The sequence below is a fragment of the Coturnix japonica genome, chromosome 1 (genome assembly GCF_054131305.1).
Source record: "Coturnix japonica strain WE chromosome 1, WE-NBRP24, whole genome shotgun sequence".
NCBI classification, from domain to species: Eukaryota; Metazoa; Chordata; class Aves; order Galliformes; family Phasianidae; genus Coturnix; species Coturnix japonica.
Window position 1 is genome coordinate 101,718,489 of NC_140663.1, and position 18,287 is coordinate 101,736,775.

The window sequence follows — 18,287 nt, forward strand, 5'->3', positions numbered from 1 at the left end:
TTGACCAACCTGATCTCCTTCTATGTTTAAGTGACCTGCCTGGTGGAGGAGGGAAATGCTGTTGATGTAATCTACCTAGACTTCAGCAAAGCCTTGTAACACTGTCTACCACAGTATTCTCCTGAATTAGCTGGCAGCCCATGGCTTGGACTCTTTGCTGGGTAAAGAATTGGTTAGGTGGTTGGACCCAGAGTGTGGTGGTGAATGGAGTTAAATCCAGCAGGTAAACAATCACAAGTGGTGTTCCCCAGGGACTGGTACTGGGACCTGTCCTGGTCACGGGTGACCTTATTGCTCTCTACAACTACCTGAAGGGAAGCTGTGATTAGATGGGGGTCAACTTCTTCTACCATGTAACTAGAGATAGGATGTGAGGGAATGGCCTCAGGTTTTGTCGAGGGAGATTCAGGTTGGATGTTAAGAAATACTTCTCCAAGAGAGTGATCAGGCACTGGAACAGGCTACCTGGGGTCTTGGTGGAGTCACCACCCTGGAGGTGTTAAGAAATGTTAAGATGTTGTACTGAGGGACACAGTTTAGTGGGAAATATTGTTGATAGGTGGGTGGCTGGATTGGGTGATCTTAGATGTATTTTTCGACTTTGGTGATCCTATGATTCTAATGTTAGAAAAAGTGTGCATATGATTTTTTAGCTAGAAGGGAATAAGATTAGACTTGGGGTAGTTTTTTGGTTTAGAAACAGTTATGTTTTGAGGGAGAAAGGTCTCATCTTTTATTCTTTATGTGTTGTCAGTTTTGTTCTTGTGAACATACAAGATGATCTCAAGGACTTTGTCTCACAAAGTGCCCAGCATTTTGCCCCAGTCCATTTGAACACTGAAATGTGTTAATTATAGTTTGAATCCAAGGAGACCATTTAATTGAATGAGAGTAAGCAAGTGGAGAAATGAGTTCTTACATTAAGGCACAGTTCTCAGCACCTCACGGCATCAATCCAGCTGTTTATTATTGTGTTTTTACATTACTCCCTTTATTTATACTCTTCTGCCAAAGCCATGAAAGAGGCCAACATTTATTTTTGAATCTGCAGTTTCAACGTCAGTTATTTTCCAATGGAATTTGCCCTTTAGGAGAATTAAAGGTAGTTTAGATTTGCTTGGAAGTACATGATCGTGATATCTGATGTATTTCCAGTGTTGCTTCTGTCTGTTTTACTCTTCATACCGTTTGTGGAAAGTGAAGGAGAGCTTTTCCATGGGTAAACAATAGCTAATGCTCTTCAGTAGGAAGCTAATGACATCACTGCCATGTAGCAATGCTGTGAATTCAAGAAAAAAAAAAAACCACCTTTAGTATGATTTTATCTGTCTTTCCTTGCTAGTGAAGCTACAGAGAAGGAGGAAAATATTCTATGCCATGTGTTACAGCAACATTTAGGTGGCTGAAATGTGAAAGATACTGATATACAGTGGTAGGAAGATGATATTTGTTCTTTTAATTAAATACAGTATCTCAGCACAGAGTTGAGTGTAAGGTGTGGATTTCAGTATGAATTGTCCTTTCTTAAATAACAGATTGTTCCTGAAGGAACAAAACCAGTAAAATCTGGTTTCCTCCTGATTTTTATTCAATGCCCCAGCACCTCCCAAGCCTGTCTGTTACGCCTTTTGCAGCACCTCGTGATCCCTCTCATGTCCCAGCTTTCCTCGCCCTCCCACCCCCTCATTTCTCAGGCTCCCTCTCTGACCTGCTGCCTGGGCAGAGCAGTGTGCAGCGTGGTTGGCTGGCCAGTACATGTGTGCTTTTGGCCAGGCAGCTGCTGTTGGATAACAGCTGACTTCTTGCTTTTCCCTCAGTGGGGGCATTAAAGCCTGCTGCCAATTTTCACTGAATTCATTGGAGATCAAAATCTCTCTGGCGTCTAACCTCTCCATTAAATGTGGTTGAGGCTGAGCAGCAGGATCTAAATATGCACAAAGAGGACTACATGCATTTGCAGATGCCTTTTTTTTTCTCTCAGGTAGCTGGAATAATCATAAAGTAGGACCGTCTAAAAGGAGATTTTATTGGAATCACAACACTGCTGAGTTTTAGCTGCACAGCTGATTTTGGGAAGACTGGATTTGCTTTAATTGCTGCATATAAAAGTTAGGAAGATGGTGGTATTACTTTCTTATTGTACCTTTTATCTAAATAGTGAAACATTCTCACCGAAGCCAAGTCTCAGCTATATGTAAGGTAGAACTGAACTCATATATAAGGAACATCATGTTAGCAGTGTTATCCCTCCAGATTAACTCCAACTCCTCTGTTGCCCAAGGCTAGTGGGATTTCTCTCTTTTATTCTTGGCTGTTCTTGCTCAGAGGTGTATGTCCTGTTCCTCTGAAGGTAGAAGTTCTTGCCTGCCTGCTGTATTACTGATATTCAATATGCTTATTGCTCTAATCCAGAGTATAAATTATTTGACTTTTCCTTGAAATATGCTTTATGTCCAACGTGTGACAGTTTTCCTACAGTTCATCAGCTGAGGGCTGGAGGTAGATTCAGAATGTATATCATGGTCTCACAGTGTCTTTTGAAACTGAAAGCAGGCAAATTCTCATTCAAGCAAGCTTAATGCTGCCTTTGGCAACAGATTGTTTTTGAGAATTTTTTCTCTGACTCAGAAGGTTCTGTCATCTTCAAATTGTCTGTAAGCTAAAGATGTGGCTGGATTTGTTTTTATTTCTTGCTGTTCCCAGTGCTTGTTCCAATCTCACTCAAGTTTTGAGGTAATGAGAAAACTTTTCTAGTCCATGGCAAATGTTTGATGTGCCAGGTGTAATAAACACCATGATGGCATCCCATCTCTTGCTGGGTATCAACTGATGTACTACAAAGAGGCAAAACTGTCCATGAAGAAAATATTTCTACTACTCTTTCTGGATCTAGTAATTTGTAACCCGTGACTTTCAGCTTACTTACTACCTACTGTAAATTCACATTGAAAATGTTACAGAGAAGAAGAAAAAAATAGTGATTCCTTTTCTAAAATGAACATTAGTATTTTTCTTAAGGAACAGCGATAGCTTTGAATCATAGAATCACCAAGGTTGGAAAAGACCCACAGGATCAACCAGTCCAACCATCCACCATCACCAATAGTTCTCACTAGACCATGTCCCTCAACACAACATCCAAACGTTCCTTGAACACCTCCAGGGTTGGTGACTCCACCACCTCCCTGGGCAGCCCATTCCACTTCCTGACCACTCTTTCAGAGTAGAATTTCCCTTGAAAGGAATGTGTTTGATGTGCAAGTGCAAATTGTTTGTTGCTACCCTAACAATGCATGGCAGAGGAAAGATGAAAACAATTTGGAGCTCAGGCATAGTTGTGAGTTCAGTGCACTTACCTGGCTGCTCAAAAGTTGAAGACACTATTTTTAAAGTAGTTTGCAAATTAGTGTTTCTCTATGTAAAATTCTTTATGAATTTTCTTGTTCTATGGAGAGAATCTGAATGCATAATCCTTTAAAATCGTGCAAACTGTAGGTGGCATAAGATTGGTTGTTTGTGCTGTTCTCTTTAGTGAATCTGAATGAAGGGGAGACATTTTACTTTGAGGTAATGATGAGAAACAAAGCACCAGTTTTCTCTTTGGACTTAGTTAACTCCAAGCTTGAGTTGAAGATCATAGAATCAGAGAATGGCCTGGGTTGAAAAGGACAACATCATCTAGTTTTAGCCCCCTTGCTATGTGCAGGGTCACCAACCACCAGACCAGGCTGCCCAGGGCCTGAGGTATTTAACATACTCTCTGGGACTAAAACTAATTCTTCTTAAGAGTATTTTCCTTTCAGTTTATAAATCTAATTTTCACCGAGGTGTGTTAAAATACATGTAAGTGGAAATGCTTTAGCAGTGTTACCTTACATACCTTACATAACACTGCATACATACATAACACTGCATACCTTATGCGGTGTTAACATGTGTATTGTGACCTGCATGAAAATGCATTAATTTGCATTTTGAGCTTACAGTTTCAATTGACTGTCCTGGCTTTCCAAACTCTTCTGGCAGGAAGTGTGTTATTTAAAGCTGTGCAGAGAGGAAGGTGTTTCCCCCCCATCATGCATCATAACTTACTACAATTGCCGTAGTGCCTATGGATTTCAGCAGCGACTGCTGCCTTAATGCCGTACGAGCAGAGAGGGGAGTGACATTGCGTGGCTCTGTGTCCCATCTGCCGCACACGCACTAGGTGGCACTGTTGGAGTGCAGGAACGATCTTAATTGAGGATTCAGAGTTTTTGTACCCGCGCCTCAAAGCAGAAGAAAAAGCTGCATTAAGAAAGCAACAGTTCTTTCTCTGTTGGCTACTAAAGGGGTAGTCACGTAGTAACTCAACATGCACGAGAAGAGAATATAGAATCAATACCTATGGGTATTTTTTGTATCAATATATGTTGATTTACCTACATAGTGTTTATTGTAACATAATATATGCAGCTCCTGTTACAATAAACACTACGTAGGCAAATATATATATATATATACACACATATAAAACATGACACATTGAAAATGTCTAGAGAAGCAGTTCAGTCACAAGTAATACTTAGAAAAATAACATTTCAGAGGCATGTTGAGACATACACTTACTTATTCTTTGCCTGTGAAGATAGCTTTGAAAACTTCTGAGTGGGCTTTCTTTTGCTTGTAGGCTTGGCTTTTGTATTTCTGAAGTATGGAAAGGGCATACGGTTTTTATGGGGGAAAAAAATATGTTGGCATGGTTTTGCAACTCTCTTTTTAAGAGAAGGGAAAAATACTGGTGCTTTCAGTTAAAACATATTCTTGTCAGAGATAAAGGCCAAAGGAAATAGCGTTATATTTTCAAGGTAAAGAAGTACTCTGGCATCTGAATTCTTTCTGTATTTTTCAACTCCATACTGTTGTTAGGCAAGTTAGACTTTAAGAGGGTAGTTGCTTTGATCTTCTGATATACTGCTGTTGAAAACATTTTAATAACAAACCACTTCAGAAAATTGTTCCAGGTGACACCAGTATTATTGTTGCCCTCTATTTGTGCTGAAAACTAAGGTACAAGTGTAGATGATTCATCTCTCTTCAGTTCTGGGCAGAGAAGTTAAGCTTTAGAAAGACAAACTTCATTTTGTTTGGTGAAGTCTTATATACTGGTTACTTACATAACTCTTCACTTCCTGTAAACTGGCTGTGAATTGTGATGTATCTTCCTGTCTTGTCTGCTTCATGTGTTTTCCTACACTTGGAGGCCTGACCAGCTCTAGATTCCCTGGGACATGTCTCTGGCCAGCAAAGGTGTGGAACTGGCACAACTCCACCTGGGCTGTGCTGAGCTGGCTGGGCTGCAGCAAGCTTTTGACCTTCCCATTTTGCTCATGCTGGGGGGAGGGGGGAAAGTGCCCTTTGAGTTGCTGTGGGCAGCAAGCTGGGCACAAGCCCACAGCTGCAGTGGCCAACCACAGCCTGCATGGCATGAAAACAGCTACCTGAATATCAAGGGTAGAAAGAGGACTGTTCCCCCTCTGCTCATCATGCTATGGGCCTTGTTGAGGTACTACATTCTCATTTGGGTTGGCCAATACAGGAAAGACATGGTCTGGCCAAGGCAGTGGTTGGCATGGAGGAAGAGCCAGAGGGTCAGGATTGCTCAGCCTAGGGAATAGGTGACACTTGCACCTTCCTGCTTAGGCCAAGCAGCCTGATGTGGCAGGAGGACACAAGATAGTGGAGATAAATGAAAACCAGAGTGGTCAGAGTGAATACTGGGAAAAACTTTCTCTCCTGAGGTGAGCGGGACCCAGGGCAGGCTGTACAGGCTCCATCCTGAGATGTTTCATGTCCCAGCTGGACACAGCCAGAGACATGAGGGGGAAAAGAGAAAAATGTTCTGAAGATCTGGATGAAGTTGAGTTGCAGACTGAAGCTATTGGTTTCAGAGTACCAAAATGCACATAAACTTTTACAATTTTTCTCATATATGACATATATAAACACATGAAATTTTATTTATTCTTTATTTATTTTCTCCTTGGGATAAACAGTGGGTATGCAAGTATTAATTATTGATGTGGTCTCATATATATACATTATATATATAAGATACATATATACATATATAATATATTTTTATATAATATAATATAATATATATATATAATTATTAATATATAATACATTTTAACTTACATTTTTACATTTATTATACAAACTATATTTCTGTTGCCTGTGTATCTTAATGATTTCTGTAAAATGTTTTAGGATCACAGACAAAATTCTGCTGTCCTTGATGAAACAATAACTTCAGTGGTGGCTTCAATGGTGCCTTTTTCTACTCTTTAACTGTAGGAGGGATCCTATTTCAGTTTGCTTATTGATCTGCTAGAGAAATAGACTGATTAATATTCATATTGAAATTTTAAATCCTCAGAAGAGTGGCTTCATCAGAAGAAGAACAAATAAGTCTTACTGTCTTTATTACAGAGGATTTCACCCCAGTTCCATATAAAGCTCCACCACCTCCAAAAGCAGAAAAACCTATTCCACCATACACTGGATTTGGTTCTGAAGAGGATTCTCTGTGCTCCTGTTTTGGTTTTCTTCTCAAGCCTCCCCAGAAAGATTTCAAGAAATTCATGGAAAAAGACAGGTATTTTGGTGAAAAATAATTACAACCTTTTTGCTTGTTTGTTGTTGTTGCTATTTCTTCTGTGAAGGCAATGGATGTTGAACGGGAATGTAACTTTTTGGCAAAATATGCAGTTCAGCCAACTTTTAGGGGAATGGTTTACTGACATGGAACTCCAGTTTTCTCTGAACTCGGCAACATTTCTGCCCCTGCCATCCTTCTCCCTCATTCCCTTCTGCTGCTTTCAGTGTCAGTGTGATGGAAGTCAATGACCAGGAACTAGTCAGGAATTCTGAATGCTTCAGAAGTCCAACACTGATTTATTTTTCTGTTTGACTTTCTTACATCTTCTTTCTTATCTGCTGATTTTCACACAGCTTGCTACTGCAGTCAAAGCATTAATCCTTTCCATTATGAAGTACCTTGTCAGACAATGGTTGTTGAGGCCTTAGTGAGAAGCAGGGTGACACACTGGAGAACCAGTAACCACCTGTAAAACATACAGAAAAGAAGAAAACAATTAGAAAAGACTTGGTAGGGCATATAACGGTACTGTAAATAATGTAAAACGTAATGACAATATCAAACTAGAAAGATCATTTGGTAGGCCTGATTTCATGGAAATGATGTCAGTGTGTCTTACCATTCAGAATTTGATTTGAAAATACACACGTTAAATCCATTTTCTGTCTATAAATGCTCTGGAAAGAAATTCAGGCCTTCATTTGCAACTAAATTTGAATGCAAATTCATTTCAGAGCTTTGGCAGAGAAGTAATTTTCCCTGAAAATAATTCCTTTCTATCTGAGTCTGGTTGGTTGAGTCAATTTAAGCTGAAAATGATTTTTTTAGAGAAGAACCTTATGGCCTTTCCCTTCTTGATCCTGGAATAACACAATTAATGTACTTTACAAACCATAGGAGATTGAGTCTTAAAGTGATTAAGACTTTTCTCTGTTTTTAATTTTTTTTACATACTTTTTTTTTTTTTTACTTTTTCAGATGTGGTCTTGACGGTAACACACTGCGCTTTCTTGCAAAGCTTGTTACTGATAGTCCTATTGACAAGGATCGGAAATTCATTATTTGTTACTTCCTGAGGGATGATACTATTTCTGTTTATGAACATACACAGCGAAACACAGGTAAGATGTAGCAGTGTTTTGCAATCAGTCCCAGTCAGTCTGTTCATTTGATTTCAGTTTGCAGTAAACACTGTGGCCAGACTCAGCACTAGCAGAAGCAGGGATGGGGCTTTTTAAGTGTAATGGGAATTACATCAGTAGATATACTGTTATGTTATATAGCTGTTTGTCATAATAATTTATGATTTTCATCATTCAGAATAACGCTATTTATTGTATGGCAGCACTTCACAATATCCTTTGGGAACTGGAAATTTAATGCATTTGAACTTTTGTTACATTTTAATTTGCAAATTTGGCCTTTAAGTGTATGCTTTTGTTGTAGATAACATACGGGAATTGAACTATAATTGCTGGCAAAAGGAGGCAGGAATTTTAAGACACTGAGAATGAAAGAGTAAATCCTTCATTTTGCAAGGAGTTATGGTGTTGTTATACCTACATAATATCCATTTAACAAAGCAGCAAATGAAGGCAAAGCAATTTGTGACAGCTTTTATTATACATTATTATTAATCATGTCATGCTGAACATCTGAAGAGTGAAGGTTTCCCTGTGCTTCTAGTATATCACATGTGTGCATGTGTATGTGTGCGTGTGGCACAGTACCAGGAAGGACTGCAGGAAATCATTCTGTAACTCAGCAGGGCAGAGGAGCTTTGGATAAGTGGATTCCTGTTGGAGAGATTAGTGGTTGTTTGGGAAGACTACAGAACATCTGTAGCAATGGCATCATCTTTGTTAACATCCTGAAGTACCCTGGCACCTCTTAAGATGTGCAGTTGAAGGACTTATTTTTTAAAACCTGCTGTCTCCAATGGAAAACTGCTCTGGGAGAAAAGAAGTCAGAAGATCACATTGTCTCAAAGAAGAGAGTAAAATAGCTGCAGAAGTTTTTCTTAGTTATTTTGTAAGGTTCTTGTAAAACCTTGTGATGCTGTTTGAATTGTCCTATACTGGCTTCTTGACACAAAGAGCCTTAATGCAGTATCTTAGGTACACTCTGCAGTGGTGATCATCTCACTCAATACTGACCTACTTGGTACCCTGAGTGGTAAAGCTACCTGTCTGCAGGAAAGGCTTTCCCAGGGAGGACTGCTCATTCTTGCAAACTTACTTGTAAGCCTTCAGTGAAAATTAACTTTTATATTAATTCATATCAGAATTGTGATGAACATCACATCCATGAAAAAGGAAGATGTGAATATCTAAATCCTTCTGTATTTCTAGAGAACTCTTTCTGTGGCAGTGGTGCTACTGAGTCATCAGTGCCTTTCATCTGAGTAGGGCACTCCAGATGACTTAGGGAAGACGTGAGCCTTCTCAATGCAAAGAACTAATGGCATCTGTGCCTATATCAAACTGTATTATGAATGCAGAGATAGAGATGCCATCCTCCACTTGAATATAAGCAATTTTCTGAGGGATATTTTGAAAATATGGACAGCTCCGGCCTTGTCTTCAGTGATCTTTCTCAGGTAGCCCTGCATAAGTGCAGCAAAAACATCTTAATGGCAACAGTGTCCTGTCAGTATTTACAAGTTTTCTGCCATCCAGTGTCTTGTAATATATGTGACTTCTTTTATCCAGCTGAGTAGACATATATATGTGCATTTGTTACGTAATGCTGCTGTGATGCTTGAGCAGCTCAGTCCTGAACTAGAGAATGACATGTCTGATTGGCTTGCTTATGTCTGGAGGCACAAAGGATAAGTATGTAACTGCACTGTTAAATTAATGAAGTCTGTTCAAGAGATTGAATCTTTGTTCCCCATCATCTGTATTGCCTGGTTCTCCTTTGCACTATTCCGACTAGATGTGGCTCCAGAGAGCTCAGGGCCCCTTCTGGAGGATGCTTAACTCCAGAAAATCCTCCTTGAAGGCATTAAGAACAAGGCTGCATCAGGTATGGCTTTCTCTTTCCTTATCAATCATCTCACACTTTCCCAGGAGGATTTAACACTTCAAAAACCTTCCCAGGCTATCTACCCCACATGTGATTTTATTCTGTAAGACATTGCCTTTTTGGGACTACAGTACAGCCCCCCACACAGTCCTTCTGATCTGTAGTTTTACAGCCATTAAATATTGCTAGTCAAACAGAATGTGAAACAATAAATGAATAAGTCTGCATTCCAGCAGTAAGAAATGCTTTAAGGCACCTATAGAAGGCAAGTATCAGCAAATAAGTTTTTAATGAGACAGTGGAAAGATGAAGTGGGAGGATGTGGCCAAGATCTCTGACCACTAGAGAGTTTGGTGAGAGTGGGATAAGAAGTAGAGATTAAAGGGACAGTGCAGCATTTGGAAAGATGGCTGGGACTGCCGAAGTTTATTTGTTCCCACTTCCTTTATACCTTCTACCTTTCTATTCTCTCCCTCTGTCCCTCCCACATTTTAGTTGTGTCTGAAGGAAAAGAGACCAGGTTTCCTTGAGGTTAAGAATGAGAAGGCTTTGCAGAGGTCAGTTATGAGATGCAAGGCGAAAGGGTAAGGCATGCAAAATGGGTGCGAGATGAACATTCTTGTGTGAGGAGGAAAAGTGTTGTTGAAGTGAATGGGGTGTGAGTAGAATAAGGCTGAGGACATCTTAGAGATAGGAGGAGTTAAAATGGTAAATGGTTCCCAGAACAACAGTTTGACCACGTCCCCCGAGCATAGGTTCAAAGGGCATATTTTCCTGTTTTATTTGCATGAATTAGTATAAGTTGGCAAACAAAAATGTTTCAAACCTCAGACCTGAGACCAAAGTATTAAAGTTACTTGACTTAGTTCAGTGATCTGAAGGTTGCAGAGAAGTACTTCATACTATTTGGTAACAGTGTGAAACTGTATTTGAAATACACAGGGCTGGACATCTTGAAGCACTTTTTGAGATGGGGGTCAAAACATAAAAACTTTGGCTCCCCGTGCAGGAGATCACAACCTCTTTTTTGCTCTAGACCAAGCTAGCAGCTGTACAAACACCTACAAAGCCTGATCTGATCTTAATGGAAGAGGATCTTTGGTTGTGCTGTTTATTTTGTGCTTTGAGCCTGATTTTTGTAGATTTCCATCAAAATTTCTCATCAAGTTTCAGTATAAAATCTCTAGCCTAATTAAGTATTTTTAGCTGTTTCTCTTTACACCATATGGAGTGTACTAAACCGTAACACTTAAAAAACAGTTATTGAACAGAGGTATTGAAGTAAGTGTCCAATCTAGATGCGCAATTACATGGGAATACAAAGGCAAGAGTAAAATTTCATTCTTACAGTGATCAGTTTTGTTTGAATATTACCAACAGTTGCCAGGATTATACAACATAACATTTCATATTTGTTTTAATAGCTAGATGGAAAGGAATGTGTTAAGATTAGAGTTATGTTAGTAATAAGAATATTTATTTATTTATTTATTTATTTAAAGTAGAGCTGACCATTACATTAGTGCATTTTTTTTGTCTTTTGCTTTAGTGGTATGAGTAAAGCAATTAAGTAAGACATCTGATCTGACTTCTGGTTTAATAAGTAGTTTGTATTTCACATTCACTTATAATTTTGACTATAAATGGCATTTTATTACACTGTTCATCAGCCTTTTATTGAACTTGCATCACTACCTAACATATAAAGCATCATTAAATGTTACCGAAGTACGCTTTTCGGCTTTTGGCTTAGAAGCTGAGATATAAACAGGAAGCAAACCTGAGCCACTCCAGGGTTGTTGTAAGGCACAAACCCTGACAAAACAAAATGTGACAGAGTGTTTTATTGGTAAATGTGATGTAATCTTGTGGTGCACTAGAGGGTATTAATAGAAAGAAAAATATTCCTTTTAATCCCTTACATGCCCCTAAGCAACATAGGTAGTGCCCAGTGGCATGAGTAAAATCATTATAATGTGAAAAGAAATAATATGACATACCTAGCTCAAAAAGGAGATAACAGATCACAGTTAAGTTGTGTTGACAGAACAGCATGTGGAAGATTGTCACTTCGTTCTTGCTTTTTTTCATATTCAAGAGCCCTTAAAAGCAAGTTAGAATTGCAATGCAACAGACTTTGTGATCTCAGTAGGATTAATTTGTCCCAAGTTGTGGATTTTTCTTTTTTTTTTTTTCCTTTTTTTCTTTTTCACTTTAACAATTCAAGGATAATTGCCTGCATTTTGCATCTTACATTTCTCACGGTCAGTCCCAAGGCTGGCAACAGGGTTATGGGAACCATCTGAAGAGGCAAATTTCTCTCACATTTTAGAAAAAAGAAAAAAGTGAAGGTGTTTGGCAGGCATTCAGACGGGACATATCACAGAGTAAGCACAATGTAACTGTTACTGTGGACACTAGCAGCGATCTTTCCTTTAGAAATGAGAGGGAGGGGGATGAGTATAATTGGAGACAAGAAACTCAAGGATGAAAACTAATATTTAAATATAAACTGTCTGGTCTGGAGAGGTTTTTTGATCCTTTTTGTGTTTTTGATTTTTGTTTTCATGTTGCTTTTTTTTTTTTTTTTTTTTTTTTTTTTTTTCTCTCCAATGCAAAGTCACAATTAATTATTTACAATTTTATTCCCATAGGGATACTTGGTGGGAAGTTCTTGGAAAAAGGTCGCATTAAGAAACCTGGGCAGGAGCTCTTTAAGAGTGAACCATCTGAATACTTCAAGGCTCAGGATCTGTTTATTGGAGCCAAAGTTTGTTTCCATGGCCACAACTTTCTTTTGGTGGATGCTGATGAGTATACTATCAACTATATGGACAAGCATACAAATGAGGTGAAGCAGGCTCTTGTTATTTTCTGCTGGCTGTATCTTATCTATATTATATTTTTCAGAACAAGTTATGCCCAATTTCTCCACCTAAAGTTCAGAACCCAGTGCTCTATTTCTACCATTGAATTTAGGATATGCTAGCTAGGGGCACCATGCAAGCCCTTTCTACATTTTTACCACCCAGACTTATCCTTTAAAGCCACACTTAATACAGTATCTCTGCATATTTCTTCTTGATACTGTTTATGGACCTTTTACCCTTGAGTTGGTCTAACTCCTTTTGAACCTACAGATATTATTTGCTTCCACAGCTTTGTGTGGCAGTAAGTTAAAAGATTCATTGTCTTTTGTTAAAAGAAATAAGCATCTTTTATTTGTTATAGACTGACCTGCTACTACATTCAATACAAGTCCTAGTGTTTTGGTGTTTGGTGAAGATTCCCTTCCCCTTATGTACCACCTCATGTTGTTGTAAATCTGAGACTTTCTTTCTACTAAACTTGATTCTGTCCAAATAAGAGTCTCATCAAAATAAGGGTCCTATTCCTCTTAGTGTGCCCTTGCCAGGCAACTGTGAGATGTAGGGAGAAGGACTGTACACAGCACTCAAGATGTGGCCATATCTAGTTTAGAATCTGAATGGTGAGGCTATTTTATTGCCCGATTGGATTTATTTGTGTTCATACATATTTGTTTCACAAAATACATCCATTTTAATATTAGAAATTCATGTCACAGTAAGGATTTGGGGCTTACAGTTTTTATTGAGTGTCACTACCTTTTGATGTTGCCTTCAGAGGGCACAGCAGTAATAAGTAGAGAACTAGAGTGCTTCTGTTTATGCATACTTTATTGCTACCAGTCATTACACAAATGACTAGTAAAGAAGCCCTCATTCAGCAAAGCCAAAAACATATCCAGTAAGAATAAAAATGGATTGTCCTCTAGCAATTGTTACTGAAGTAAAAAGAATAAAATGATACAGGGGTGGAAAATCACAAGAAAAAAGAGTCATGGTGAGTTTTGTGGCGTTTTATTTTCATCTGGTTGGGAAAAAAAAAAAAAAAAAGAATTTTGTGCTAAAATACTTGGGAAAAAAAGCCAACTGTGATTTACTTGGGACTTCCTACTGTGAGTAGTTCTAAACTAGGTAATCTTAGCAATGTGTGAGATCGGAAGGCAAGACATTTCTGCATTCCCACCCCTTTTCAGGACTGTTTCATCTCTATGTAATCTTGAGTATTGCCCTTTGGACAAGGCAGTGCTGTGAGGCCTTGGGGTTGTATCTATGCTTTGTAGGTGATGGTGGTAAATAGTGTGAATACTGCCTATAGCAAAATTCCAGAAGTGCCTTTTACTTAGTCTTGTTGAGAGCATGTCCGGGGAGAATATTCAGGAGGGCTGATCGAGCTATGAGACACTGTTCTTTGCCTTTTGGTCCAGACCCTTTCTGAGTGGGGGTGGGAGAGGGCTCTTAGTGCAGAGTTTAGTTGTTCCCTGTCTGCTGGCTCACCACAGTTGAGTCAACCTGCAACGCTCTCAAGGTGTCAGTAGCCCTAGCACAGTCTTGGGGACTGAGAGTCTCATGGTATCCTTCTACTGTGGAGGTACAGATAGATGCAATCTGACCCTGTACTGCCTTTAGGCCACGTGTGCTGTTCTTCTCGATTGAAAATAGCAGAACGGTGTGGTTTCTTTGCAATGCAGAATTAGCACCACCTGCCTTCCCTAGAGTAATGAGGAATGTCTGCAAATGCTTGTTGATGTAAAATGTTATGACTGCTAAATGCTTTAAGCAATAAAATACAAAGCTATATACATTGTGTTTTCTTACTGCTGGACCGTTTGTTCTCTTAGTAGAATAAAAATCAAAGCCATTCTCCAAAATGCAGCATGCATCATTAGGTTGTAAATGTTCTTTGGAACTGCTGTTTGCATTGATTAGCTTGAAACAAATACATGCAATCTTAGTTTTCCAGACTGAATGATTTTACATCATCAAAATAAAATCTACAAAATGGGAAGAGACAGCACTAAAAGCACCACTTTGAAGTAAATTTTAAAATGTTCTTTGCAAGGTGAAGATGGTAGGAAAAAAGGAATGGTTATTCTCCAGGGATAGATGCTTTATTCAGCTCCTTTGGTGAGAGATCCAGAAGTGAGGATACACTTTGTTTACCTTGGTTGATGAAGGGACTGTATATTCAAACCACAAGACTTTCAGCAGTTATTAGAGAGGAGGGAGAAGATTATTAGAAGTAGGGGGAATATTTTCAAGGTTAATATTTGTCAATTGTTTCTAAAGTTAGAAAACCTTTTTCCTTTTTTATAAAGAGAGGTTTCTTTTTAGCACAACACTTTGGTGCCTTCTCTAAAAACCAGTGAAACAAATCAGGGTAGAATGTTTGTCTTTTGGAAAATGCCATTGATTTTCCATTTCAAAATGGTATTTATTGTATTTAAATGAAAGGGTGAAAAAATCAATGAATCTTTTCACTGTGATTGTAGTCAATAATGAAAGTAACTTCAAGGGTCTAATTTTAAAAACATTTTAATGCATTTGGTTTGTTTTCCAGTTTGAGGAAGAAAGATGTATTTAGAGTAATCTTACTTCCAAATGAAACATTTGCATATTGCTCAATCATTGACTGTTGTTATTCAGATTTGAAAAGAGTCTTTCAAGCAAGGCATTGATGTTTCTTCTTAGAAATTGATCCAGCAACTCTGAACAGTCTCAATTGTTTCAACTTTGTAGTCTTCTTCAATGCAAACATGAAGGTTGATTTTGCATCCATTGAATTCAACATAATAAACTCTGACTTGGGCATTAGCACGAAACAAAATGATGTTGTGACTACTAGAATGTCAGCAATTGCATGAGGAGTTGGGAAAGTGGATAAAGAGTACCAGGCTGCTCACATACAGATGTTTACATTGGTGTTTGCAGTACATATTTTAGGAAGAAGGTGTGAAAACAACTGCTTTCTCTGTGTAGATATAGCACTTTTTAAGCAGACAGGAAACTTTACCAATCTTTACATACTCTACTGATTGAATCCATTGACTCAGTGCCAGATTAATGGCTAAATGCATAGACATCAATGGTAAATATGAGCATAGCAAATAAATCTTTGGCAGAGCTCTAGCACAGCAGTCTGAATACAGGGTAGAAGCCTAGATGCTCCAGTGCTGTTCATCTGAATTCATTTTTATTTTAATCACTTTTTTAGGAAGAAATAAGCATTCTTGTTATGTGATAGGAAACGTTGTTTCCTAGCCAATTTCCAGTCTTGTAATTCTGAGTATGTAAAGCATAGTAAATCTAATATGAATGAGAATATCTGTTGGAACAGTAGTTTGGAGCCAATGATGAAAAGCTTAGCTTTGAATTTGGTGAAGTTTATTAATAGGAAATTAAGTGAAACACACCAGCAGAAAATGAGGACAAAGATATGACATCTGTACTTTGAATGTTTCTGCTTCTCTTATAACAACCCAATGCTTGAAGCAAAAGTGGATGTCATTTCATGTATCTGGAAAAAGCTTTCTGACAGTTCACGAGCAGATGAAAGTAGGTAGTGATTTATTTATTTATTTATTTATTTTTGTAGCAAGCTTCCCACCAAACCTTTCAGATTTACACAGTTGAAATGAAACAATGAAGAAAATAGTGGCTCGGAATTGTTCTGCATTTTCACAACTCTTGCTTGTACATGAGTTGCATGTATGCCTTCTAATGTATGTCTTGCTTTCCTTTGTTAAGTTCCCTGTGGCTGATATTGGTTTCATCTTCAAGAAACTGAAAGACATAGCTGAACCTCGTTCTCGAGAAATCAGACAGGTGTTTGCAGCTGCTGACCCTCAGCATACCAAGGTGATAGAGTATGACCCATTCAGGTAAGACAATGGGTTTTGGTTTTTAATATTCAATGAAGATATATAGAACATTACTATTTCTTGACATTTTCTGCACATGTTAGCTGACAAATGGTGTATGTTTCTTCACGTTTACTTTGAGAGTTTGTGGGGGAAAAGGATAGTTAATCTATGCCTTGGAAAAAGAGAAATGAGATAGCTTGAGTAAGCTGAAAAGCACTACTAAATTCTGTACGCTTTTTATGGACTTGGCTATTATGAAGAAGAGTGAGAAAGCAGTAATATATTTACTGAAAAATAAACCCAGCCTGAGATATTCAAACAAATTAGTAAGTAGTTCATAAATTCAGTAATTTATGCTCTCTGAAAATAGTATTATTAAGGTTTTGAATTACTAGTCTACACAGAACCAATGTGTACTAAAGTAAAAAGCATCTTTCAAACACTGGAAAGCAGTAATGAGAACAACGCTTAATGTCTGCATAGTGATTTCAGCAATATTAACAGTATCAGAGTGAGTGGAAATCTGAACTCTGGTAATGATCACGAAGTAGCAGTGGGCAAGCATATAGTTACTTTGAAGAGGAAATAATGTTCAAATGCAAGTTGATTTTAGTTTATCCCATGTAACACATGAGTTTATGAACTATGTTGCAAACCTGTAAAGTTAGTTATGTGAAACAGAGAAGGATATTTTACGTAGAAGCATTTTGGTTTTCACAGTGATAACATATATTTAGGAATGATCATAATAACAAAAGCATGTGAGTAAATGTATATTGCATGGAATGTCATCGCTATTTGGTAATGGTAACTGAGGCTGAAAATTTCTTGTGAAATAAGTCAGAAGACATTTGGAAATGGAGAAGTTTCTTCCAGTAATTCAAAATGAAAGCAGTGACAAATGATAACAAGCTGGTATTTGGAAATCCAAAACCGAGTGGTTAAAAGCAGGATTCAAACTAAGGGAATCCAGAACTATAGGCAGTTTTTCATCAAAATATTTCTAGACTCCAAGGTATTTTACTCAACAGAGACAAGATTTTAAATTGCTAAGTGAATATAAAAGGAAAATGCTATTACTAGAGTAAGAAGAAGAGAAAATTGAAAGTTAATGTGCATCTGGATAAACTTTACGGCCCTTGAAAAAGGATTTTCATTTGTATGCTCAATAACTTTTAAATAAAGACTACCTGTAATTCAAATTATGAAATAATTATTTGTAAAACTGTCTTCTTACATGTACTATGAGCAGGTCAAGCTTTCAGAGTGTTTGCATGACAAGATTGGTGGAGCACACTTTTAGAAGGGGTGATTTTGCTTTTAAGCAGCAGGGAATTATTTTTATTTTATCAAGCAGATAAGTAAATTAAATTTAATTATAGCTGAGATGTTTGATTTAGGTTGGTGCTGTTCTGTACCATGGAGCAAGTCAAATTACATTGTACTGAGGCACTTAGTTTCAGCAATAGATGTGCAATATCCCTCCCCATGCAAAAGAAAAAAGGGGAATCCACATAATGTTCCTTTAGCCTCACTGCCCACACAGATCACTCTGAGCACCTGCTAATGGTCTGGATCCATCCTGCTAAGGTTCTAAGGGTCCCAGACAGACAGCATTCACATTGGCAGAGGAAGGATTTCCATCTAAAGAGCATTTGACTTATGTGCCTTATAGTAACGTATAGTGTATATACATGGGCATGGATATACTACTATAGTAGTATGTAGTGTTTAAATCTGTTTTAGGAAAGAAACCTTTTTTAATCACAAAGGCAAGAGAAAGCTTATTTTCTTTTTGCATCTATGAGAGGTGATATATATTTTTCTATGAAAAGAGTATCTCTCTTTCAATTTTCTGTTTTCTTGTTTGCATCACTCACTGCTTATTTT

The 18,287-nt window shown here is 38.0% G+C and overlaps 1 protein-coding gene across 1 annotated transcript in view; it reads left to right on the forward strand.

The window, feature by feature from the left end:
- Window positions 1–18,287, forward strand: part of EFHC2 (EF-hand domain containing 2) — a 54,813-nt gene that overhangs the window by 21,409 nt on the left and 15,117 nt on the right. Inside the window, exons 8-11 of the mRNA XM_015884109.3 lie at window positions 6,475–6,640; window positions 7,622–7,764; window positions 12,325–12,521; window positions 16,282–16,415. Of these exons, the coding sequence (XP_015739595.2) occupies window positions 6,475–6,640; window positions 7,622–7,764; window positions 12,325–12,521; window positions 16,282–16,415 (640 nt within the window). The remainder of the gene's footprint in view (window positions 1–6,474; window positions 6,641–7,621; window positions 7,765–12,324; window positions 12,522–16,281; window positions 16,416–18,287) is intronic.